General features: G+C 37.1%; 1 protein-coding gene across 2 annotated transcripts; it reads right to left on the minus strand.

Moving 5' to 3' along the window:
* On the minus strand, nucleotides 1–26,090 carry LOC106076075 (cadherin-6-like). Of its 2 annotated transcripts, none has more exons than XM_056016303.1 (18): nucleotides 25,810–26,090; nucleotides 24,733–24,907; nucleotides 21,947–22,015; nucleotides 21,323–21,422; nucleotides 20,814–20,996; nucleotides 20,318–20,458; nucleotides 19,465–19,590; nucleotides 18,387–18,489; nucleotides 17,013–17,095; nucleotides 16,731–16,839; nucleotides 15,642–15,741; nucleotides 14,858–14,961; nucleotides 8,928–9,111; nucleotides 6,033–6,210; nucleotides 5,177–5,588; nucleotides 3,089–3,115; nucleotides 2,546–2,601; nucleotides 1–1,323 (listed from the first exon to the last, which is right to left on the minus strand). In XM_056016303.1, exons 2-18 carry the CDS (start codon nucleotides 24,817–24,819, stop codon nucleotides 1,208–1,210), a joined length of 2,178 nt encoding a protein of 725 aa, XP_055872278.1. In that variant the 5' UTR covers nucleotides 24,820–24,907; nucleotides 25,810–26,090; the 3' UTR covers nucleotides 1–1,207. The 2 variants fall into 2 exon arrangements, with proteins under 2 accessions (XP_055872278.1, XP_055872277.1); XM_056016302.1 differs by having other exon boundaries at nucleotides 24,733–25,014.
* Nucleotides 26,091–26,889: the final 799 nt, after the last annotated feature.

A 26,889-nucleotide genomic window follows, 5' to 3' on the forward strand; every position in this document is an offset into this window, starting at 1 on the left:
TATTTTGTGATGGTTTATTTCCAAATAAAATGTTCTATTAGCACAGATAGGTTCTGTTGGTCTGCTGAACTACAAACTGAAGTACAATGAGACAGTGGACTCCGACATGTATACAAGTAAAAAAACATTTTGTTTATATATGTTGTCAATTAATGCACTGAAATGTATTCAAGGTATATATATTTATAGATCATCAAACTCTCTCACTGTCTGTCTCTCACTGTCTCTTTATCTTTCTCTCTCTCTTCGTTTCTCTCTCTTTTTGTCTCTCTCTCTCTGTCTCTCTCTCTCCAACTATTTTCCTTCATACTCTCTAATTCTCTTTCACTTTTTCTCTCTCTTTGTCTCTCTGTCTCTCTCTCTCTCTCTGTCTCTCTCTTTGTCTCTCTGTCTCTCTCTCTCTCTTTCTCTCTCTCTCTCTCTTTCTCTCTCTGTCTCTCTCTCTGTCTCTCTCTTTGTCTCTCTGTCTCTCTTTGTCTCTCTCTGTTTCTCTCTGTTTCTCTCTTACTGTCTCTCTCTGTGTCTTTATCTCCCTTTGTCTCTGTCTCTCTCTCTCTCTTTCTCTCCCTCTCTTTGTCTCTCTGTCTCTCTCTCTCTCTCTTTATCTCTCTTTGTCTCTCTCTCTCTCTCTGTCCATCTATTTTCATTCGCACTCTCTAGTTCTCTCTTTCTCTTTAAATAGCACTCACAAATCTTTGAACACACACTATTTTATAAATATGAGAAAGTTTTACAATTTAAAAAAAGTTTAAATTTACAGATACAGAAAAAATATATACTTCAACGACTTAGAAATGACAAAATATAAATTAAACTTTAAAATAAAATGTACAATAAAACTTGGCCTTCAGTATATAAATATGTATATAGTATTTGTAAATAAAAAATTGAAACAATGATGTACAAGTCTACAAGCTTCCAATCTTTCGAATTGATCTGCCGAATTGATCTTCCGAATCGATCTTCCGAATCGTCTTTCACTTATTAGTTCACGAAGATCTACTACAATATTTAAATGTACAAAGCTGACATTAAGTCCGTGATCCAGTTTATTTCTGTATTTCTTGAAGAAGTGAAATATGCTTGTTAATAGCGATGTTGAGCTTTGTCCCATTTTCTCTGTAGTCCATACGGACAACGTATATATTTTTGGAAGACGGGGATAACAGGGTGTAAATTGGGTTCATTATTAAATAACTCAAGGCGGTCAGAAGTTTGTGGTTCTAGGTGGTGGCAATGCTAGCCGCCTGAAGCCGCCCTCTAAAGGTTTAGCGTAGCTGTCGCCCTCTGGGTTGTAGCCTGTACCGGTTTCGTAGTGATCCCCTGTAAGTACAAATTAACATTTATCAGCGTCTGGTTGGTAAAATAGGTGGAAATCAAGAAAAACATAAAACTCAGAAGTGGGTGAATGAAAAAAAATATATTAGTAAGCTCCTTCTTTTGACTTTTAACTTGTCTATTTCTTCTTCTGCGTTCTCATTGTTATGTTGGAGTGTTCATATGACTAGACCAATATATGAGATGAACTGCGCAGTGGTTTCAAAATCAGGGAGCTCTCCATATAGTTTTCTTTCTATTGGGCTGTTTTGGGGACAGTGTCTTCTACGGGCCTCTTAGTAAAGAGAGCAGTTTTGGAGGACATGGTCGGCATTCTACGGTGACACTTCACATGGGAGGATTTTTAGACTTTTGGTCTTGGAGTGTTGGCCAGTATTTTTTACTTTCTTGCCCCTGCTCCTGCCCCCCCCCCCGCCGCCAGGCAGAGATAGAAGAACCACCAGCTCGCTTGTGTGGGGCTCCTTCGAGGTTTTCAACCTGTGGTTCGCGACCCCTTTGGGGGTCGATTGACGATTTGCCAGGGGTCTCCAAAGACCATTGAAAAAATGGATTGTTATTGTCTATTCTTCTATTGCTGTGTGTGTGTGCGGGGGGGGGGGGGGTCGCGGCTAAGTGGGGGATTGTAAAAAAGGGTCGCCGAGCATAAAAGGTTGAGAACAGCTGTTCTATGGTCTTGTGTTAATTTCACATTTTTTTAGCGATTTTTCTTTTCATAAGGCTTTTCTCTCGCTTAATAAATTTTCCATTTCCATATAAAACAAAACAATTATTTATGACTAATTGACTAACCAATTGTTGTTGTTGTTGTTTTTTATTCGTGTGTCATTGCAATGAGTAATTGATTAAAGTTTCATTTTGAACCGAGACTGGGGAGAGGGAGAGGCTAAATGTATTGCTATTTGTTCCAGACACCCTACCAGAGGCTCTTTCTATTATATATATATATATATATATATATATATAAGCTTGGTAACCAAAGCATGGCCTATGACCTATGTCCCATGCATAAGGTGCTATCTTACTAAGTTTCAGCTGCTGAGGACCTATTTAACATCAATTTTAAAATGTACGTAAACAAAGGGTAAAAGGGTAAGGATTAGTATTATTTATAATAATAAAAAAGTCTAAATATTAATGAAGTTTGACAAAAAATATGGTGCTTAAAAGAAAAACTTTTTCCCATAAAACTAACAAAATGTCATCTCACCAGTCTTCCAATAAGCATCCCTGTACTTGTCGTTAGTTCGTACCTCATGGTTGAAACTGTTGGTAAGAAAGGCAGTTGATCATGGTAGTATCAATTATTTTTATTAAGAAGACCATTACATTCATTCTCTAGTGAGAATTATTTTATTCTTAAACAATCAGCACTAGTTAGAATAATTTGGAAAAGTAAATGGAACTATTTATTTAACAAGCATAAAAATAAGTTTGACAGGTTTCATGTACACGCAAGAGAGATTGCGTTTTAACTTCATCTTTTATTATTTCAGGTTGCTTTTTTTTTTTTGTTCTACTCAAACTCAGACATAATTAGCCAAAAAGATACGAAAAATATATATATTTATTTATTTTTTAATGTTTCTTTTTTTCCCATTATATATTACTTATCAATTAAGAGCAAAATAATCGCTCTTACAAAAGATTGATCAGCTGATGTACTTATTGCCTACTTGCTTACGTCACACTCCCTTCTTGACGAGAGTAAAGTTAAAATAGATATCAGAGAGAATAAGTTCAATCTACTTACTAATCATCCACAGGCTCGACCTCTTTCCTAAGAGAAAAATAAAAATTAATTTTAATAATTAGAAAATGTATTGTAATAATAGTAAGAGAAATATATTCTCAAATAATTGCAGATAATTACATGACGACCCAATTTATATATACACACACACACACACACACACACACATATATATATATATATATATATATATATATATATATATATATATATATATATATATATATAGAGAGAGAGAGAGAGAGAGAGAGAGAGAGAGAGAGACAAGATACCCGTAATGCAGTGATGCCCAACCTTATTCGGTCTGCGGGCCATTTAATTTCCAAAACTCGTGTCGCGGGCCACAACAATGAAAAGAAGAAAAAAACATGAAATGGAGAATAAACCATTTAAAATAGTTTATTACCAACCCGTGGCTCTACTTACACCCGTCAAGCGATTACGTACTAAGGGTTTATATCTGTTTTATAACTGACAATGTTTGTGTAGCCCTACTCTATTCAGTGCTTTTAAAACGTTTGTTTTCTGAAATCTCAAGCGTTACTGCAGGTAACAACGCATAGAAAACAATTGCTTGGATCGCTCGAAATTTCTCAAGCAGGGATGTCTAGCTTTGTAAGTCAATCACTTTCATTTGCAGAACTGTCTGAGCACTCCTCAGCGGCAATTGAAAACATTTCAAAATCTGCTTCATTTAGTTTTGAATGGAGATTTGTACCATATCTTCCACTCGCCTTGCAATTGTCATGCGAGAAAGTCTGACGGTTTCAACTGCATTCTTCTTTTCAGGACAGATTTCTTTCATCACTGCTAGCATCGAGACAGGTGTGAGACAGGGGTGCATCTTATCTCCCTTCCTCTTCCTCCTAGCCATCGAGATGTTTTCAGTATAAATCAAACATGTTGGCTTATTATCATATTCGAAAAAAATGCAAATATCTATCTAGTCCTGGAAGTTTCTACATTCAGAGTCTACGTTTCGTTTCTTTGACGCACAAATATTAAAAGGTATGGTACCATTCGCATTGGTTCCAAAAGGATGCAGTAATGATGCCATATGTTGCATACACAAGATGTCAAGGACCTGGCCAGCTCAAGAAAGCAGCGAAATTATCTAAGAACCAAAAATAACTGTCAACTTTTGTCGCCAAAAAAATAAAAGAAACACTAGATTTAAATGAAATCCATCAAAGTTCCAAGCCTAACGTAGGGGGAAAAAATTAAACTTTTAAAAAAAAGTTCTACTCTTTGTTCTGATATTTCGGCGGGCCGGATGGAAACACGTCGCGGGCCGGATCTGGCCCTCGGGCCGTAGTTTGGGCATCACTGCCGTAATGCAATGCGCTAGGTTTGAAACCCTAATTTAGAGCAGTCACAAACACTTTTACGTGCTATCAGTTGTAGTCTCTCTCTATATATTCTATATATAATAATATAAGTCCTTATGACTGACTCACTAATTCTCCCACGTGAAACTTAGGAAAAGCTAAGAAATGTTGGCGATGGATCTGTTGTGAACATAATGATAACAGAGTCGAAAACCATGTCCGCTTAGTATGGCTTGAATACACTGACTGACTACACAACATTTCTAACGTTTCGTGAACACATTCTTACGGACGAGTTACAAAGCACATGTAAACATAAGAAACACAACCGATACAGCATATAATTTTCATAACAGGATCAAAATCACAGCGGTTAAATTTTGACCCAATATATTTCATAAGCCAATATGTATAGTGAGTCAGTCATAAGGACTTATATTATTATATATGGAACAGAGAGAGACAGAGAGAGAGAGAGAGAGAGAGAGAGAGAGAGCGTATTTGAGAATCAAGATCTAGCTGCCTTCAGGCTCTAAGCAAACACAACTCTGCTCCAGTTAGAATTCGAACTCTAGCCCTTTGTTTTCTAGATAATCTGTTTTCCCCCTCAGCCACACGTTACAGACTTAGACTCTCACGTAGGAAAATATTTTTGACCTAACATTGAACTGGATTTATTGAACTGTTCAATTCATTCTATCCAATATATCAGAGTTAGAGGTCTGCTATATGAAAAACTACATAAAAAAAATTGTCTTACTTGGGACAACAGAAATTGTTGCAGCCGTTATTTGGTCCACACAAATTGCCCAAGCCGGATCCTCCTGCGCCCCCTGCACCTGCGGCGGCCCCTGCACCTCCGCACAGCCCACAGAATCGCAGCAGGAAATAGAGCCCCACCAGGAGACCCAGCACCAGCAAGGACATCAGGATGGCGAAGACGGCCACGAAGGCCTCGTTGTCGAAGATGTTGCTTTTGGCGGTGGTAGTGGTTGCGGTGGTGGTTGTCGGGGTGGTTGTCGTGGTAGTTGTGGTCGTGGTTGTGGTCGTTGTGGTTGTCGTCTGGTACGTCAGCACGATGGTGCCCTGGGCTGTACGGGGAGGGGAACCGCCATCTTTGCACCTTACAATCAAACTGTAACTCTTTCCGTGATTGGTCTCAGGAATCAGTCCTGGGAAAAAACATTAAAAATACGCGGTTATGATTAATGATGTATGCATCTATAGAGCATAATTATAAATAGCCAAAATGATTTCTTTAACTCTTTCTCTCCTAATCGACTATACCATCGTTGATTTGAGCCCATTATATTAAATTAATGTTTAATTTTTTGAATTTGACTTTGCATAAAAAGAGCAGGCATTTCCCTTTAATTCTATACCAAATACAACATTTTCCGATAACAAACAACAAAGCCATTGAAGACTAATCATAACAGGGTAGTGAAATAGTAATGAGCAAAATAAAGGATTCCTTCAAAACGCTGAAAAATAATTACGGAGAGAAAGAGTTAATTGAAAACCGGATTCCATTCTCTCTATGTTTTTGTTACATGCTCTACACCGTTCGCACCCAATAACAAGTGTATCATGTGACATTTTGTAACGCAACTGACCTATATAAGCCAGGGATCCGTCCGAGTAAGCAGCTATGTAGTTGGTTGAGTCAGCAGGCAGTGCCGAGATGACCTCATAGGACACGAGATTGTTGGGAGAGGTCAGATCATTGTCCACAGCGATAAAATTTCCTAGACTGCCTAGATTAGTCCCTTGGTCAGCTTTGAAGGTATTGGTCTGTTTAAAGAAAATATATACTCTTTTTTATTTAAACAAAAACAAAAAAAAAAACTATTCATGCTCTAAGTTTAAGAATCTGATTGTGATCGATAATTTATTCTTATATTGATTTGAATCCCCCTGTTGCATCCAAGGACCTGCTAATAACTTCGCAATGCACACATTTTAAACCCATAAATTATACAAGTACTCAACAATTTATTTCATTAAGAATTTGATTGTGACCTATAGTTTCTAATTATATTGATTTATTAAAGTGAACCTTGCAGGGCCGGCTCTACGTAACTGGAGGCCCTATGCAAAGTGAATTCTGCAGCCCCAAAAGAAATAGTTACAACATAAATTTAAAAAAATGAAAATCACGAACATTATTTAAAAACAACAACACCTTTACGATGTAAGTCTTAATGAAGAAATAACCGACAGTATCAGTGATTGGGAAGAAACTTGTGTATCTTCTTCATTCTGAGTATACAAGGATAAAGATGCCAAACGGGGCGGTAGCTAACGAGTAGCCATATGTAATGAAAACACAAGCAACTCCCTTCCTCCGCTTATCCTTTGAGTATTGGTGCGCCAGGCTCAATATAATGCCTCGACATTTACACCATTAGGAAGCAACAAGGTCTTCTTCTATAGGTAGACTAACAAGCCGAAAAAAGGCAATAATGTTGTCTCTGAAGCAGAAATAAAGCCATAGAGTTCTGCTATGTTTGAGAACGAGGCTAGCAGACCCAAAGCCATAGAGTTCTGCTATGTTTGAGAACGAGGCTAGCAGACCTAAAGCCATAGAGTTCTGCTATGTTTGAGAACGAGGCTAGCAGACCTAAAGCCATAGAGTTCTGCTATGTTTGAGATTTGATCCAACTTTTGTATTTTTTAAAGTCTTCTCGAGGTCCCCCTTTCCAAACACGTCGCTCTAGTTGTTTGTCTAATTTGCCTAATTTGCCCACGTCTTGCTTCATGAATGCTTTGGTTTTTACTTTTTTTGTTGTTGTTTTTTTTTTTGTTATGTTTTTAGATTTAATGTTAATGAAATGGATCGTTTTAAAATGTTATTCAAATTTTAAATTTTCCTTTCCATATGATTGATTTTTTTAAAAACTAAATTGAGCAGTCAGGGGATCAAACCAAAGACTTTCATGATAGTAGCATGAAACTCTACTTAGCTAATAAGCCATTTATGTTTTACTATGGATACGTGGGTAGGTGGTGCTATGAGGTTTTCTTGATGCTACTGAGCCCTTAATCGGCACAATTCAGCTAAACCAAATTTGAAAATTCCTGGTCTACATCGAGATTCGTACTCGGGTGCCCCAAGTAAGTAGCCAAGTGTTTAATGGAAGACTTGTTAAAACAAACCCTGGCCTTCACGTGTGGCACAGATATTGGGCCCAACGGAACATTAACGTGGCAAATAACTGGCAACTCAACCAGACAGCTTCGTGTCATAGGGGCGTGTTAGCCCTGCCTGGCTATCCACCTAACAGAAGGAAAATGGACCTCATTAACCAATCGTAAACAAACAACATTTAGCCACGTGATTCTCTATCTCTTCTATACAAATGACATAATACACAATGGCTATCACGTAATAGTTTTTTTTCCGTTATTTTATCAATATTATTACGTGGCTAAATGTTGTTTGTTTACGATTGGTTAATGAGGTCCATTCTAAATTCAAACTTCTGGTGCCTTGCAGCTATACCAAAACATGGGAAAGGCTTCGGGAGTCAACCAAGAGGAAAAATCAGGAGCTGGCAACCCTTAGGCAGCTTGCAGTTCACCCTGGCGGGAGGGGCGGCCTTGGAGGCGTTAGGGGAAGTGAATAGTGTGGCACCAAATCAAATAGAAAAACCAAAAAAATTGAAGATCGAAAAAATGTTCAATGAATCATAAACCGTCCAGTATCTAGATCTAAATAAACGAATAAGTTCAATTTGTCAAGTAACGATAGCGAGAGATTGCTTCACGGACAAGACATGATCACCAGACTATAAATAATGTTTCGATATTTCCCCAAAAAGAAAAAAAAGCAATGTTCTTCTAACATATGTAGTCTAACAAGAGGATCTAAACCAGTGTTTCCCAAACTTTTTGACTAAAGTGTACCCTTGTATAATTTGTGTAACGCGGAGTACCCCTCGCCTTGAATCTATGAGAAGAATTGACATAACAAATGGGTACTATAAAAATGAGGTGCAACGCGTACCCCCTCCAAAGTCTTTCCTTAATCTTAGGGGTAGGCGTACCCCACTTTGGGAAACACTGATCTAAACATTCGTGTATAAACATTGAATCATAGACTTAGAACTAAGGGAGTACATAATATCGAGCCCTAGAATTCTGTCATATTTGTGATTTGATCAATGTTCAGCAAATTTCTTTTTTCACCAAAAAATTATTAGAGTCCTGTGCGAGACCCCCAACCAACGCATAGTTTGCCTATCCCTGCTGGCAGAGCCTGCGATGGGTCTGATCCCAAACTGTATCAGCACTTGTTCTTTTGAAAAGATGAGCTGTGTAAGCTGTGAAGTGAGCAGCGGAGCTGCTGTTTGGGAGACATCGCTCCGACTATTGTTAAGGCCCAGGCATTCATCACATTTCCATGAGGTGATCCATAGTCGTTTACCGAGGCACATGTTTGTTGGTACAAGTTTCCAAATCCACAGCAGTTCAGATTAACCTGTAACACATATGATATCTTCACTTACCGACGTGGCCCCAAAAGTGCAGGTGTTGTCGTTGACATCACTAATTTTCACATACACCGGTACAGTGCTGGAGGCCCCGTAGATATCCACGGCCTGGAGGGTCAAGTTGACATTGGTAGGCATGGCAGCCAGGTCAACGTCGTAGTCCACGTTGAATGTGATGGTGGTCGTAGACCGGTCATATCTGGAACCAGAGAGAGAAACAAGGGTTTCAAAGCAAGTTATGGAGTGTTATGACATGATTAGGATTTAGTTATTTGTTTCGGGAATAAGGGGAAAGTTTTACTTAGTGACAAGTGACGTGATAGATCTTTAAAAAATAAGAACACTCTAAGTGACGCTACAAAGAAGACGCTTCTTGTAGAGTAGTAGAAAAGATATACGTATTTACGGACATAGCTGACATCGGACGATTCCCTTCTTGATTATTAAATATATTTGTAGACCAACATCAGCGTCGACTTTCGCTGGTGTTACTGAAGTAGTTTTAGTTCAGTGTTACTTCCAGTCAGACGTAGATCTACACTAGTTATATTTCAAAGAACCAACACCGCGCGGAGGCCTTAACAGGAGGGTCAGTCAACACTTTAGGACTCGTTAAAAAAGGTATATGAACCGGTTCTAGTCCTTGAGATCCTTGGGGAAGAGGATATCAAGTTCATCTGTTTCTATGACCGACGGTAAAAGAAGTTGTCGTGGGGGAGCGCCTTCACTTTCCCAACATAGGTCAGACGCCACGGTTAAGAGGCTTAGCGCTTTACAACTCTACCTCTTCGTCCCGTAAAGGATTAAGATACAGTTTTCTTCATACAAGTCTCAAACTAAACTTATCATAGAGTTAAATGTCTTCAAATATAAAGGTCATTTCATCCTGACCTTATTTTGAAATAAATAGTTTGTTTCACGGTTTCTTTAAGGATTTATTTCGCAAAGTTGAAAACAATAAGAGAACTGTGTGAGAGGAGAACAGGAGTGACTCTTCAAGGCTACTGATAACAAAACAGTATCTGTGCAAAGGGTAAGCAAACACATCCGTTTAGACTTGAGACCTTCATTTCTAACAAATCTGATCTTATATGATACAGACGTTACTTCAAAAAAGATGATGATTACGTCCTACGCGTCATGCATTTAGTCATGCATATTAACCAATGACCTAAATTCTGCCAAGTCACTGGTTTTCCTGGCTGACCCAGGCAACCCATTCCATGTTGTAATAGCACATCCTAAGCTTATCGAGAGTTTTGTCTTACAGCTGCGCTGAGTCGCACAGATTTCACGCGTGGGGGATAACAATAACAGCATTGTTCTTGTGGATAGATGAACTGTGTAGTGAGAGGGGAACAGCTGTTTTTTTGGCGACATCGTTCCGGTCATTGGGAAGCGTGGCCGAGAGGCCAAGTGCGATTGAACTTGGCTTTGCTTGGCTACCTAGAAGGGGGCTCGAGGATCGACACCCGACTCGGGCAGAGTTGTGTTTACTGAGCGCCTAAAAACCAACTCCTAGATACCCCCTCCCCCACACTGGTCCACTAATGAGATTGGACCAAAAGCGCTCTTAGCATGCTATAAGCATGAAAGTAGCGCTATATAAAAGCTATAATAATAAAAAAAAAATTGCTAAAACCCAGGCATTCATCTCAGTGTTTTTTTTTTTGTTTTTTTTTTTTGGGGGGGGGGGGGATAAAGTGAGGAAGGCGACGCATATGCCGCGCCCCCCCCCTCCCCAAAGATGGATAAGATAGACACAGGCGCCATTTTTCCCTCTCTGGTTTAGAACAGCAGCGGACGGCCTCTACAAGAAACAGTTGGATAGTTGGATGTCGCGGGACACACATTTGATGTCCAAAAGAAAATCTTTTTTAGAAGACAGACCCAGAAGCCGAAATGAAAACTTAAATAGACTTCAGCGGTCAACGGCTTTGCCTACATCGAATTTGGCAAAAATTCAGGTTGCTTCTGGGTATGTGTGTTCATGTGTTTCAAAGCAATCATAATATACAGGTTGTATCTGGGTTTGTGTGGTCATGTGTATCGATGCATTCAGCCTTAATCTTCTGAATCGAAGACACAGCCATTTTTATTACAGTTTTTAAATGCCCAAGTTATACTAACGAAACTAATTTTTTAAAACATGACTATATATTTCGTATTTGTTATTTGGACATGCACTTCCATAGATACTTGAAGAGTTGTAAGGATTAGGTGAATAATGGTTGCGCTAGAATTACATATATACTGTTTCTAAGGGGAGGTTACTAGCACATAGTTTTGTGTTACATTTGCGATATATATTTTTATATTTGTATATATTCATGATTTATACGCAATTTAATTTGGCTTACAATAATAAGTACAAAAAACATGTTTTTTATGTTTGAAAGGAACTTTATTACTGAACATCTTTTTATTATGTTACATTTTTTATTAATACCTAAATTAAGTTGTATTTTTGTAAATATAAGAGATCCAGAAACAGCAAATAATTATAAATTGACTGTATTCTAATAAATTAATAAGTCATGTATTACTTTCACACAAAGGAAAGATGATGCTTGGTGCTTTGAGGCCCTATGTTTCATGAGGAACACACAGGAAGGATGATGCTTGGTGCTTTACTAAAAAACAATTTAAAAAACACTTGCCCAATATTTTGGTCCAATTCTCCAATGGAGATTAAATACAAAAGAAATAAGCATGACCTATGGCTTAATGTAGTCACAAAATGACTATGGTTCATCTCACAGAAATGCGATGAATGTCTGGGCATTAGCTATGGTCAGAATGATATTGCTCACACAGCAGCTTCCCCCTCCCCCCCCCCTCCCCCACACCCCCACCACTTGACAGCGGATTTGTTCAAAGGAATAGCAAGTGCCATATAGTTTGGAATAAGCTGCAAGCTGCCTGAGAGTCACCAGCTCTTCCTGATGTTTCCTCAGGGTTGAAGCCTTTCACATGTTTGGGTATAGCAGCAAGGCAGCAGAGCTTGGAGTTTTCCTTCTCCTAGGTGGGTAGCCAATGAAGGCTAGGGGTCCCTGCTGCCCTAAGCTTACTGGTATGTGATCCAGCTGCTTGGCTTTCAGTATTTCATGTCAGTGATAACAGTTTGGCTGTACCCAATATCTGAGCCAAGGTCAAGAGTTAGGCCTGAGCCAAGGTCAAGAGTTAGGCCTGAGCCAAGGTCAAGAGTTAAGCCTGTAGTCAGAGGCTATTTGAGAGGCAGTTGGAAGCATTTTATAAATAGGTAGGGGAAGGGTTATAGCCATTATCACTTCTGGCTATAAGTCTTAGAATGGTCAGTATAGTATGGCTGACTCTAAGTTGTGTCCAGGCCTTCCATGGTTAGTAGCAAGGCTCAATGTATGTTGTGTCCAGCAGTACACTATATTTGTACATTTGTTGATGTCACTATAAGCTTTAATGTTATTTGTTTATACATCAAGTGGCTTATATATTGTCAAAAAAAAAAATATCACAAAGTTTATTTACTAGAATATTATAACAATTTTTTATACATTTAGAGTCAGTGATTCGTGTATCTTGATTAATGTAATAAAGATATCTTTATATACATATCCTTTTGTGTATAGTTGATGGAACAGTCTATATATTGAAATGCTGTAATATTTGATTATACATATATACATTTGATGCATTTAAAATGAGCTTGTGCATAACAATTGTTTAAGAATACAAATATGTAACTTAATATTGTGTACATTTAAGTAATCAAAACTAGTCTAAAGATTATTTATATTTCATATATGAATGCATACTGGGCCGAATCTAAGGAAGGGCAGCCGGAGCTACTGCCCAGAGGTCTCCACAAGAAAGGGGCCTTTACAATCAAGGAAAAAAAATCATATGAGTCAGCAGCTTTAAAAAAAATAATTTGTTCGCATTTTTACCAACAGTACTTTAAATCTTACAGTTGAAGGAAATTTTAATTTAATTAAAATTGCTGACTTTCCATTACAGTATAGCATGCATTTAGATATTAGTAATTTTTTTTAGATGTTTATTAAAGTTTTTGAAAAAGTGTAGGGGCCTCCACTTACCTAAACCCAGCCCTGAATGCATATCTGTTTTAGAATCTGTAAGCATTTGATGTATTTATTTTTTAAATGGCTGTTCATATTTGTGAAACGCTGCCTCACTGTCTGACTAAAGGAGTGACTAGGTGAAAAAGTCAATATGGAGAAATCAACTTTAAGCCAAAATTGATATACGGTTGTTGAAATGAAAACCTTGTGGCTAAAATTGATTAGGCTTCTAGAAAATGTGATGAAGCTTGACTTTGTTCACATTGTCAGACAGTGTCACTTGATTCCTCATTTCATTCCATTGCTGTATTCACAAATCACTCTGAACTTTTTTTTGACTTGCATTTACTTTATTTTTTTAGCGAGTGTATATTAATTTAGACACAATTGTAAGATCAATGTCATTGAAATAAATCAATTTTATGTCAAAAAAAAAAAAAAAAAAAAGTATTACTTTCATGTGACATGTCACTGAGGTGTTTATTTACAATGAATTTTTTTTTCTCTGTTGTAAGTTAAAGCATGGTGCTATGCATAATTAATCTTAGATTATATCTAGTCCTCTAAGTTCCTCATGAGCTCACTGCAATGCTGTGTGTCCTCAATCTTGGGTTGACGACAAGTTCACATCTGGAAACCGGTACCGGTCTGTTAACTTGTGGAGGCTTCTCTACTAGTGATTTGGGAAGCTGTCATAGAGTTCAGCCTGTATACAATGTCGTTGGACTTATGACTGAGTGATGTACATGAACAATTTTGTGTGTTGATTAGCCCGCTTTGTGGTACATAAGAACAGTTTCAGGAATTCAATCGCTCCAACAAAAACATTTATATTGCTTGGAACCTTTGGGCTTCCATAGGCAATAATGACAGATCCTTCCGAAAGAATCCCAAAAACTTCGTTCGTCTACAACAAAGGACAATGGATAACCCAGTGATCGCCAAGTTTGGGACAGTTTATGAACAATTTTAACGTGAACTGTTGTGTAAACAGTAAACTTATGTTAGTGTCTTATGTGTTGTTGGCAAGGTAATCTCTTCAGTACTGAATTTAAAAAAAAAGTAAAAAAAAAATTTAAACAAATTTAGCACTTTCATGTCACATGTCACTGAGGTGTCTATTTACAATGAGTTTTTGTTTCTCTGTTGTAAGTTAAAGCATGGTGTTATGCTTTCAATTTTATTACTTACTACTGTATTGCTTGTTTACTACTTTGACATACTATATGCTTACAGCCTTATGTAATAACCAAAAATGCTTTGTTTTTCAAAAGTTTTGTAATACTCATTAGCTTAATTAATTACTGATTAGTATCATATATTGTTATTTCTATACAGCTGATGTATCCAAAAGAACAACAAATGGTGATACAGTTTGGGGTCAGGGGCGTCGACGGCTCTGCCAAGTTGTAGCACTCAGTGCTGCAAATTGCCTAATGGTCGCCGGCTCCTGATTTTTCCTCAGGGTCTGAAAGAGGAACTTTATTTTTTTACTTAAATATTGGCTTCTCCTTTGTTACACAAACCAAAGAGTATATTTTCATATTTAGAAATAGCTATTTAGCCAGCACAAGGCCGGCTGGCTGTTTCATTGGATCGCTCCAAGAATGATTTGTTTACGAGAAATGTCACAGTACCCCTTCGACGTAAATGAAGGAATAGATGATATCTCAAGTCCTACGAGTACCTAAACGTATCATCTCACACTAATCCATAGACAGTCCTACGATTACCTAAACGTATCATCGCATACTAATCCATAGACAGTCAAGTGCTACGAGTACCTAAACGTATCATCTCATACTAATCCATAGACAGTCCTACGATTACCTAAACGTATCATCTCATACTAATCCATAGACTTATCTAAACTTATGGACCCACCTAAATCTGTTGTTGTTATTACTAGTAAGAAATCCAATGGTGGATATTGTATCTCCATCAGGGTCGATGATGACAGCGTCCAGATCACACGTAGATACGCCTGGCTGTTGGCAGATAAAAAGAACACTTAAGTCAGATGATATTTTTTTACAGTCTTGAATTAATGTTATAAGTTAAGCGCCCTTTTCAAACCTTGCTATTTATAAGACACATGATGTAATTTTCGGTATCCGTTAAAGATGGGTTGACATCACTCAGAGGCGCCCTAAAGATCCCCCCCAAAAATGCAAGGATGAGAACCCGGGACTCCTTGTTCGGAAGCGTGTGATTTATCACTCGGTTACCGAGCCTTCCATTTAATAGGAAGTTTGAAGATGTTTGGAAAATTCTAAAATTCCTATGAACTTTCCAGGCATAAGGATAAAATTTACTATTATCTATATCAAGTATCGTTTACATTTTATAAGTAGTCAATCTATATAAAGTGAGAGAGAGGGAGAGAGAGAGGGAGAGAGAGAGAGAGAGAGCAATAGAACAAAGAAAGAGATTTCATAGAGAATGATAGAGGGTGGTTATTTAAAGGTTTTTGAAAAACATGGCTGCTCTACATCTTCCCACTCTAGTTCAAAGTAACCAATGTTGCTATTTAGTTCAACTTTTGTAGTGGTTGATTTTCAATAAACACACACACACACACATCAATTTAAAAAAAACTCGATTGAGTGTGTGTGTGTTTTTTTAGATCCAAGAAATAATAGAACATTTAAAAAAGAAACGTACTGACCCCGCTCTCATACAGGTCACAGTAGTAAATAGTTTCATCAAAGGTCGGAGCCTCGTTCACATTCTCAACGTTCAAGGTCAGGGTGTCATTCTGAGAGTCTCTGCAAAAATAAAGAAATGTTTCTAGGCACTTTTTTTTTTGTAACTTTTTCTGCACATCTCTAGACAAATGTGAAAGTGTGTACACAAATGATGGTCATTCATTTTGTTTGACTGTAAGGAGAATACCTAATACACTTCTCAACAATATAGAGTCTGGAATTAATCAGGATCTAGGTTTTAATCTTCATCAGCGGAGACGGAGCCAAGTGCAAATAGCTTCCACAGCACAACGACCTGCGTGGACCCACCACGTAAACTATACTCCATAAAACTCTGCCACTCTCATTATCGAACTAAAACCCCTCATCGCTAAGACATAGATAAATTACGGGTCGTGAGCTTTGCGCTCTAGATCGCGCCACGATGGTCCTGAGTTTGAACTCTGCCGGCCTGCCCGCAGAAGTCTTGGGCTAGAGACATTTACTGGAAGGACTGACAATTTAAACGAATCACAAATTATTGTTTCAATTTGAATGTATCATTAAAATCCCGAATTCCTACTTCGTAGATTTTTTTGTTTTTGGAGGGGAAATTCGATATCCTTGCCTCAGTAGCCATGTAACATAATATAGTAACAGTACTAAAATCTTATCCTACAGAGTCTTTGGTTAACAATAGTTCCACTCTCTAAATCTTAGGTGTCACTTACAAAGACTTCATCACGACTGAAGAGATTAGAAACAGGAATAATAGCAGCAATCAGACCCCTTAATCACCTGCAAACCAATGTAAAAAAAAGCGTAAACTCAAACTCTATGGCTACATCACAAAGTCCTCAAGGGCTCGCAAAGACCTTCCTTCAAGGAACAGTACCAAGCAGAAGGAGAGGAAGACAGACAACATCCAAGAATGGACAGTCCTGTTAGTGAATGAAATACTTGCCAAGGCAAAGAACAGAGAGGAATGGAGATAGACGATTAGCGGATCTTGTGTGGCCACCCAACGGTCCGACAGACTAAAGGATAGGTGAAGGCGAAGTTACACTTACAGAAATCCATCACTAAATACGCATGTAATCTTGTACTGATTATAACTCTCGTAATCCAAAGGTAAAGTGATCTGTGTATTCACCAAGGTTGTTAACTTCAGTTTTCTTGCTACCAAGAAATAAACCAAAAAAAAAAGATTATACATTAAATACACACAGAGTACATAACATACCCATACAAATTCAGCAATAAAGGTAATTAAGAAATACACTATCATCTTAATTGCTATCAAAAAAATGTCGCAGTAAGAAATGCTTATTGCTAGGTAATACTATACTTACTTCCAGACTCGTAGGTAAACTTGTACTCTTCCCCATTAGGTACCACAGAACAAGTCGGCACCAGAGTTGCGTCGAATATGTCCCTATGGATGAGACAGAATATAATACTCCATGCAATATTTAGATAATAAATATCTGAAAATTATTAATAGACAAGCAATACTGGCAATAGTCGTCAACGTGGTTTTTAAAAATAGAAAACACCTTCGCTAGCTAAAGTCATGGTATAATAGAACTCATTTACTACATTATTCATAAAACATGTCTTTAACATGTTAAAGTTTGAGGATCTTTTATTAAAATAACTTGTTTTAAAATTGGAAAAAAAATGAGTAAAATAATTTAAAGAGAGAAAACAGTTTATGTAGAATAATGGAAAACGTGTTGAGGTCCTTATCACAACACGATACGCTAGAGAGTTATAAGAAAAAAAGAGATGCTCGGAGATACGAGAGGAAAACAGCGCTACTTTAAACTGGGAAGAATAAAATGTAAGAAGTTTGGACTGGTATGCATAACGCGAGTGACGTTCTAATGATTTCATTCGACACAATTTGTTTTCAATTTTCAACATGTTTTCATGTAAAAGGTTTGGTCTAGGATGTAACAATCTGAAAGAAACATAGCATCTAAAACAAGTGTCCAAGTACTGTGATGAACATTAGCTTCAATAATTGGTAAGTAAGTGTAGGTCAATGTCTTTGAAGTAAAGTTGTAATTAAAACCAAATAAAAAGTGGATTTTCTTGTCATGGTTTCTGACCCCTGATTTTAGCATCAGATTTCGTTCTGATATAAACACTGGCTTATTACCCTAGCAGAGGGGCTGGCTTATTACCCTAGCAGAGGGGCTGGCTTATTCCCCCAGCAGAGGGGCTGGCTTATTTCCCTAGCAGAGGGGCTGGCTTATTCCCCTAGCAGAGGGGCTGGCTTATTCCTCCAGCAGAGGGGCTGGCTTATTCCCTTAGCAGAAGGGCTGGCTTATTACCCTAGCAGAGGGGCTCTACATCCTCAGTTTTCTTTCCTCGTACAGACATGTGACCTGGCAATGAGCTATTGTTCTTAATCCCTACAGGTTGTCACGTTGAAGGTCAGTGTTCAAATCTTCTATGACAATCGGTCACGATATGACAGTAACGCTTATTTTAAAACACTGAAACAAGGAAAGCAGTGACTGGAGACTGCTGTGTTGGCCTTACATAATCTTGGTCAACTTTTGGCCGTCAGATACAGTTTAAAGCTTGTAAAAATCAAAGACATAAAAAGCCCAGCCGCCACCATTTTTAACATTTTTCTTAAGATGATAATGTATGACCTACATATCTGGTCTGTTGAAAAGGATGGTTTAAAAGAAATAGTCAAGTGCCTAGCTTACGGGTCCTGTAGGGTCAAGGTTATAAGCGTTGTCCCTGCTGGCGTTGTCTCTGGAAACTTGACAGTTGCTGGTAGATTGGTAATTGATGGTCTGGTGTTTAAAGCTGGACACAAATGTAACCAGAAATATTTTAAAAAAATACTTTTAAAAAAAACAAAGCTTATATTAATCGTATTTGTATCAATTAGTTTGGATCAGTCATGTAATTTAATTTGTAATAGATGTAGACTAACAATAAAAAATGAAAAAAAAAGGAGAAATCGACCTAAATTTGAACTCATGGCTCAAGGCTTCTCAGACTTCTCAAGCCACACGAAAACCACTCTGCTAGTAGAGAGCTTATGAACATGGAAGATTATAATTTATAGTTATCTATTTTTTTCTATAGTCTCGTTTTATTTTATCAGGCTTGAGTTCACTAAAACTCAGATGACGTTGGGTGTGGGAGATTTTTACCAGACGACAGCATATTAATCTCCAACATAGGGGCAGTACAATCACAAAAACACGTGGAACCGATCCGCCGCGCCTTCATTATACGTTGTTGGCAGCAGGTTCGAACTGACGTATTGCACTACTGGACAGGCCCGCAGACCTAGGCTTAGCCAGAGCGATTAACATTGAAAGAAACTTTAGAGAAAGTCTCGGAAATAAAAGGGAACACAATCTTGAAATCTAAGTCACTTCTATTAAGTCACTTCTATTAAGTCACTTCTATTAAGTCACTTCTATTAAGTCACTTCTATTAGGTCACCTCTATTAAGTCACTTCTATTAAGTCACTTCTATTAAGTCACTTCTATTAGGTCACCTCTATTAAGTCACTTCTATTAAGTCACCTCTATTAAGTCACTTCTATTAGGTCACCTCTATTAAGTCACTTCTATTAAGTCACTTCTATTAAGTCACTTCTATTAAGTCACTTCTATTAGGTCACCTCTATTAAGTCACTTCTATTAAGTCACTTCTATTAAGTCACTTCTATTAGTAAAGTACATGACTGGAATAGTATCGACTCGCTGTAGTTTTGCTCTTTTTAAAATGACCAACCAATTCACGCTACATAGAAGAGAACTTACATGTTAAATTCACTGCGATCTCAAAGTTGTTGACGATGTTGACCCCATCAGTTACAGACGCTGTGATAAGTATGTTCTTGACCGTGGCTGACCTCAAGTCTTTGGCTATGTTGATGTAGCCTTCACCTTGATAAAAAAAAAAGAACAGCCTCAATTACTGCAATTATTTAAAACCACTGCAAGCTATAGCTAAACAGCAAAATTCTTTTCTTTTTATAGTTTCTTCTTAGATAGAGTACGACCAAAATATCATGGGACTTATTTTTACTTAAACATTACAGATGCTTCTTCAAAAAAGAAGATAAGAAGTTCAATATGTAAGATTTAAATTAAATACTTGAACTTTTTCTAAGTCATTTGTTGTTGTTGTTTTTTTTAGTTGATTTATGCAAGTCGTTCAATACTCAAATGAAACTAGCGAAGAAAGAGTATTTACAGTAACTCGCTCTTGCGAATATAATCACACCCAGTCTAGGATGCCAGTATCTTTGGAGGTATTTATTATGTTGTGTTTTGCATATTATATGTACTTTTGTTTGTTAGCGATAATGAACGGATATGATACACCGATTTAGATCTCAATTATAATTTCATATCTTATGTAATACAGACGTTATTTAAAAAAAAAGACTACGTCTCATATGATGTGTATCTATTCTTGCATGACTTAAATTCTCCCAAGTCACTTTTTTTTCTGTTATAGCTAATTAGCATGATTATAACAACATATGAATTTTCAATGGATTGATTATTGCATTTCTTAATCAAACTGGATAGAAATGATTTATACGTTTAAAGGCTTCCCCGAGTACACGGATCAAGTAAGACAAAGCTTGGAGAAGCTGTTACTTACTGGCGTCTATTGTGAAGTAGTTAACGCTTGGATTGGTCGTAATGGAGAAGGTCAGGGCGTCGCTCTCTGCATCCGTGGCCGTCACCTGGTAAAAGTTATCTCCAGGGACGTAAGGCCTCATAGCATCCAGGACTATTGAATCTGTAAAACACTCAGTGGAGTAAAATAAAACATAGAAAAACCGAGAAGTTACCATGACTTGGAATAGATTGTGATCAGCCTACATCCGTAGTTCAAGAATGAGACTTTTATGATTATTGCAATATTTAGGTTTAAAAAAAATAATTCAAAACCATTTATTTAGATTAAACAAAAGATTGGTAAAGTCGCTCTTAAATACAGTGTTTCCCAAACTTTTTACTTATTTGCGGAACCCTTCGCACTTATTCGGAGAATATAGCGTAACACTTTGATTTTTTTTAAAAAGGTAATTTTTAATTATATACATATATTATATATATATATATATATACACAAATATATATATTTCTCTGACCTCGTGGATACTTTATGTTGGTGATGACTGGTGCCTGATTTTGCTGAATATCTATCTCCAGAACGACTTCTGACGTGTTGGTGCCCAATTCATTCCTGCACTCGATGGTCAGAAAGTAAGTTGGGTTGTTTTTAAATGACAACTTGCCTCCTTGGGCAACTCCAGTATAGTAAACGTAGAATTCTGCCCAAAAGAAAATGTCCAATGTAAAGAAAATGTCCAATGTAAAGAAAATGTCCAATGTAAAGAACATGTCCAATGTAAAGAACATGTCCAATGTAAAGAAAATGTCCAATGTAAAGAAAATGTCAAATGTAAAGAAAATGTCAAATGTAAAGAAAATGACAATTCGACTCTCTATTTTTTTTTTAATTCTGTTATTAATTTTTAAGGTAATATTCTTTACAGAACAGCCGAGGAACTAGGCCGAAGAATAATAATCATGTTTACATGATATTGTTAGCATTGCTTCTTATTAGGCACATGCATTTTTTTTTGGGTATACTTACTGGACAAGGATGTTTTCTTCCATACAGTGAATGGTCCACCCAACGGGTCCGTGTATTTCAGGTTACACAGACAAGCGTCTCCTGGGTTAGTACATACAACCTGAAATGGTATATTTGGCTTATACGTAATTGTCACCAATAGTATAATGTACATTACAATATTTTATTTTTTTTTAAATTTCTGCTTTCAGACCTTGTGGTCTATAGGGCAAATGATGTTAAGGTCATCTGTTTCTGTGGCCTACGGTTAACGAGGGTGTCATGTGGCCAGCACAACAACCATCCGCCTTTACTTTTCCCCAACTAATGTCAGTTACCCATTAGTGCTGGGTGGACTCAGCGCCTAAAGATCCCGAAATAAAAATCCCAGTCGTCATCAGGATTCAAAATCGGGACCCCTAAGCGCTTTACCCTATAAGCCACCCCGCCTCTCAATATTTAGACGGTGAATTTTAAAAGTGTGTAAAATTAAAGGTGATGACTTTAAAAGTACCCAGTTTTTTTTCCTTCTTTGCTCTGCAAGTAAGTATAAAACAGTCATATAAAAAAAAGCAACAGGAAATGAGAGTTTATTTTCTTATGTAAAACGAGTGGCTGTGTGAGAAATGACAGAGAGAGGCTTACTTCAACAATCTGTGTTTCCACAATGGTGTCCTCGTGAATATTATAAGGCCTGGTGAAAGGAGTGATTTGCTAGATGTGGAAAGAAAGTAGAATCAAAACAGATAATTCATAAAGCGTTGTCTTTGATGATTAGTAAACAAAACAAAAAAGTTGAAAGAACTTCATCTAGTTGTGCTATGAAAGTAAAACATTGGTATTAATAATTTTAAAAAAAGAATCTTAAATCGTCTCCAGATTTTAAGTAGAAAATTTTTGAATTTAATTTAGTTTAGTTGTTTTTTCTCTTTCATAAGCAGCTTTTAAAACAGTTGCACGATTTCTCGACCTATTATTAAATAGAAAATAAAGAAAGAATCAGGGAGTATAAAGAGAGAGAGAGAGAGGGGAAAAAGAGAAAAAAGGGAGAGAAAAGAGCGAGAGGAAAAGTAAGAGGGTGAATAAGAGAGAGAGAGAGAACGAAACAGAAAGTAAGAGAGAGGGAGAAAAAGAGAAAACGAGACAAAGAAAGAGCGAGAGAAAGAGAAAGAACGATTCAGAAAGAGAGAAAGAAAAGAGAAAGAACGAGACATAAAGAAAGAGACAGAGAGAAAGAACAAGATAGAGAAAGAGACAGAGATAGAGAACAAGACAGAGAAAGAGACAGAGATAGAGAACAAGACTGAGAAAGAGACAGAGATAGAGAACAAGACAGAGAAAGAGACAGAGAAAGAGACAGAGAAAGAGACAGTGATAGAGAACAAGACAGAGAAAGAGACAGAGAAAGAGACAGTGATAGAGAACAAGACAGAGAAAGAGACAGATAAAGAGACAGAGATAGAGAACAAGACAGAGAAAGAGACAGAGAAAGAGACAGTGATAGAGAACAAGACAGAGAAAGAGACAAAGAAAGAGACAGAGATAGAGAACAAGACAGAGAAAGAGACAGAGAAAGAGACAGTGATAGAGAACAAGACAGAGAAAGAGACAGATAAAGAGACAGAGAGAGAGAAAAAGACAGAGAAAGAGACAGAGATAGAGAACAAGACAGAGAAAGAGACAGAGATAGAGAACAAGACTGAGAAAGAGACAGAGATAGAGAACAAGACAGAGAAAGAGACAGAGAAAGAGACAGAGAAAGAGACAGTGATAGAGAACAAGACAGAGAAAGAGACAGAGAAAGAGACAGTGATAGAGAACAAGACAGAGAAAGAGACAGATAAAGAGACAGAGATAGAGAACAAGACAGAGAAAGAGACAGAGAAAGAGACAGTGATAGAGAACAAGACAGAGAAAGAGACAAAGAAAGAGACAGAGATAGAGAACAAGACAGAGAAAGAGACAGAGAAAGAGACAGTGATAGAGAACAAGACAGAGAAAGAGACAGATAAAGAGACAGAGAGAGAGAAAAAGACAGAGAAAGAGACAGAGATAGAGAACAAGACAGAGAAAGAGACAGAGATAGAGAACAAGACAGAGAAAGAGACAGAGATAGAGAACAAGACAGAGAAAGAGACAGAGAGAGAGAACAATACAGAGAAAGAGACAGAGAGAGAGAGAACAAGACAGAGAAAGAGACAGAGAAAGAGACAGAGAAAGAGACAGAGAAAGTGACAGAGATAGAGAAAGAGACAGAGATAGAAAACAAGACAGAGAAAGAGACAGAGAAAGAGACAGAGATAGAGAACAAGATAGAAAACAAGATAGAGAAAGAGACAGAGAGAGAGAACAAGACAGAGAAAGAGACAGAGAGAGAGAGAAAAAGACAGAAAGAGACAGAGAGAGAGAACAATACAGAGAAAGAGACAGAGAGAGAGAACAATACAGAGAAAGAGACAGAGAGAGAGAGAAAAAGACAGAAAGAGACAGAGAGAGAGAACAAGATAGAGAAAGAGACAGAGAGAGAGAGAACAAGACAAAGAAAGAGACAGAGATAGAGAACAAGATAGAATACAAGCTAGAGAAAGAGACAGAGATAGAGAACAAGACAGAGAAAGAGACAGAGAGAGAGAGAAAAAGACAGAAAGAGACAGAGAGAGAGAACAATACAGAGAAAGAGACAGAGAGAGAGAACAAGACTGAGAAAGAGACAGAGAGATAGAACAAGACAGAGAAAGAGACAGAGAGAGAGAGAGAGAACAAGACAGTGAAAGAGACAGAGAGAGAACAAGACAGAGAAAGAGACAGAGAGAGAGAGAGAGAACAATACAGAGAAAAAGACAGAGAGAGAGAGAACAAGACAGAGAAAAAGACAGAGAGAGAGAGAGAACAAGACAGAGAAAGAGACAGAGATAGAGAACAAGACAGAGAAAGAGACAGAGAGAGAGAGAGAGAACAATACAGAGAAAAAGACAGAGAGAGAGAACAAGATTGATAAAGAGATAGAGAGAGAGAACAATACAGAGAAAGAGACAGAGAGAGAGGACAATACAGAGAAAGAGACAGAGAGAGAGAACAATACAGAGAAAGAGACAGAGAGAGAGAGAACAATACAGAGAAAGAGACAGAGAGAGAGAACAATACAGAGAAAGAGACAGAGAGAGAGAACAATACAGAGAAAGAGACAGAGAGAGAGAACAATACAGAGAAAGAGACAGAGATAGAGAACAATACAGAGAAAGAGACAGAGAGAGAGAGAACAAGACAGTGAAAGAGACAGAGAAAGAGAACAAGATTGAGAAAGAGACAAAAAGAGAATGAAAGGGAACGACAGAGAGAATGAACCAACAAATTATTTTTCTTCACTAAAGAAACTATAAAACCTTTATAGGTTAAAATTCTGAACAAAAAAGAAAAAAAATTGTACTCACTGGATTATTAAGTGTCTGGGCGTCTGCGATTATCAAAAAGGACACACTGACCAGGAGCACGCCGCCCCAGGTCTTGAATGTGGTCATTTACAGCTGGACAATGTCAGAATGTTCAACTTCAGAAACTTTTCTGCCGCTAAAATAATCACTTTAGCTCGCTTTACTGTTCACGTCACTGCAAGCCAAAGTCATCTAAATCAATGTCGCTAACTTAATAATAGAATCATTTTGTTCTTTACGACTTTGTCCATCCCAGAAACTCGAGAGTCGACGATCTTGAAACTTTTAAAATAAATATTTTTATACTTTGTTATATTTCGTTATTATAAATAAATGTCTCTAATTGTATATATAGGGCGATAGCTGTATTGTGTACTTATTTAATTCCGTCTATCATAAATTTAAACTCTATTTTGAATTAATTAACTCAACCAAAGGTCTTTTACTTTCTTATCTAAATAAGCTTATTCCTTACAAAAAAGATTCCAATTGAGAATTATGTAAATTAAAGTCATAATTGCTTGAATAGTTGAAGTGGAATAGTTGATAGCCAATTGTTATTATGGAAAAATAAATACGTAACTACTTGTACCTACTGTAAGGAATGGGAAAATCTTCTTACACTGTTTTTCAAATGTTTTGTTTAAAATGCTTTTTGGCCGTTATATTTTAATTATATATTTTTTTTTACCAAAATATTTTGTACATTTCATTTGGAAGTATGTGCATGATTTACTTAAAATGCGATACATTAAAAACATGCTTACACTGAACTATGAACACCTTCTAAAATATGTCTCATAGAAAAGTTTCGTAGTTTATTTTTTAACTAATTTATTTCTGTAATACAACAACCATAACGAGAGTTTACACATATAATTAAAATAATGAGATAAATTACATAAATAAAGCTTTGTAATAAATATTTTGGCATGTGTTTTTTTTTCTTTTAACACATACATCTAAAAACAAAAGTTACTACAGTTGATTTTTTTTAATTTCCATTATAAGTAGCTCAATTGAGAAATACACAAATAAATAGGCCTACATAACCTAGATAGTCTACGTTTGTCTTACATCTCTGAATCTTGAAGTCACTTTGTTTTAAATCCAAATATGAAATATTTAAAAACCCAGCTTCGACTTGGCTGGAAAGTTTATCTTTATCAAACTAAATACAAAGTACACAAGACAAACACGTCTCTAAATAGTTAGTACGATATATCCAGCACCACCAAACTCTTGTATTGAATAAGGTACGGGGGAAAAATCTCTCTTTCTAGAGCGATCGATCTCGAACGTTCGGAGAACAAAAAAGGTATCATGGCCCAACAGAGAGAGCTTGGTCTCGCCCATTGAAAGTTATACGCCATTAAAGAGCTGGTAGTGTCCTAACTGAAGACGTATTTAGAGGCTTCTATTGTGTGCCTTGTGTCGTTCCCCTCCAGACCCAGACCAGGAAACCCCACCACCGCGAGATATTGGATCTAAATATAAAATGTTGAAAGGAAAAGGTGGAGGCAGTGTCAGATCGAATTTATATTGACACGTAAGGTCTCCACTATATTAACCTTGGCTGTTAATAGATGTACATAAATATAGATACGTACACTGAACGTAATATATGCTCTACTCTAAGGTAGTTAAGAGTAGTTATGACACGATGGCTAAGATATGATAATTAAGACAGGACCCCCTGCGACATGGTAGTTGAGACATGATAGTTAAAGACTTGATAGCTGAGACTTAGAATTTATGAGACATCAAGGCTGAGACATGGAAGTTAAGAAACGAATATCAGGACAAGTTGTAACGTGGTACTTGAGACATAACAGTCGTTGAGACATGGCATTTGAGACATGGTATTTAAGACATGGTATTTGAGACATGGTATTTAAGACATGGTATTTGAGACATGGTATTTGAGACATGGTATTTGAAAATTATTATTTTTAGACATGTTATTTGAGACATTGTATTTGGGTCTAAACAGAGTTGAGAGAAGACCTAATTGTCTTGTCCCTAAAACCAAACAGGAAACTGAGCTGTTACCACGTGATGCTGTTTAGACACGTCAGAACATTTTCATAGACAAACTTCTAGTCAACAACGATGTTTCTGTCTTAAAGTGATGTCAGGTAATTAGTTGATCGACAC

This window comes from Biomphalaria glabrata, chromosome 17, assembly GCF_947242115.1.
Source record: "Biomphalaria glabrata chromosome 17, xgBioGlab47.1, whole genome shotgun sequence".
Classification (NCBI taxonomy): domain Eukaryota; kingdom Metazoa; phylum Mollusca; class Gastropoda; family Planorbidae; genus Biomphalaria; species Biomphalaria glabrata.

What these genes read in the sequence shown, in the direction of transcription:
- LOC106076075 (XM_056016303.1), bottom strand. Translation starts at nt 24,819, where the DNA reads ATGACCACATTCAAGACCTGGGGCGGCGTGCTCCTGGTCAGTGTGTCC. An exon ending in GATCGCAGTGAATTTAACAT is followed by an intron (nt 18,490 to 19,464) that starts GTAAGTTCTCTT and finishes ATTTGTGTCCAG; the next exon opens with CTTTAAACACCAGACCATCA. An exon ending in AACAATTTCTGTTGTCCCAA is followed by an intron (nt 3,116 to 5,176) that starts GTAAGACAATTT and finishes TTTTTCTCTTAG; the next exon opens with GAAAGAGGTCGAGCCTGTGG.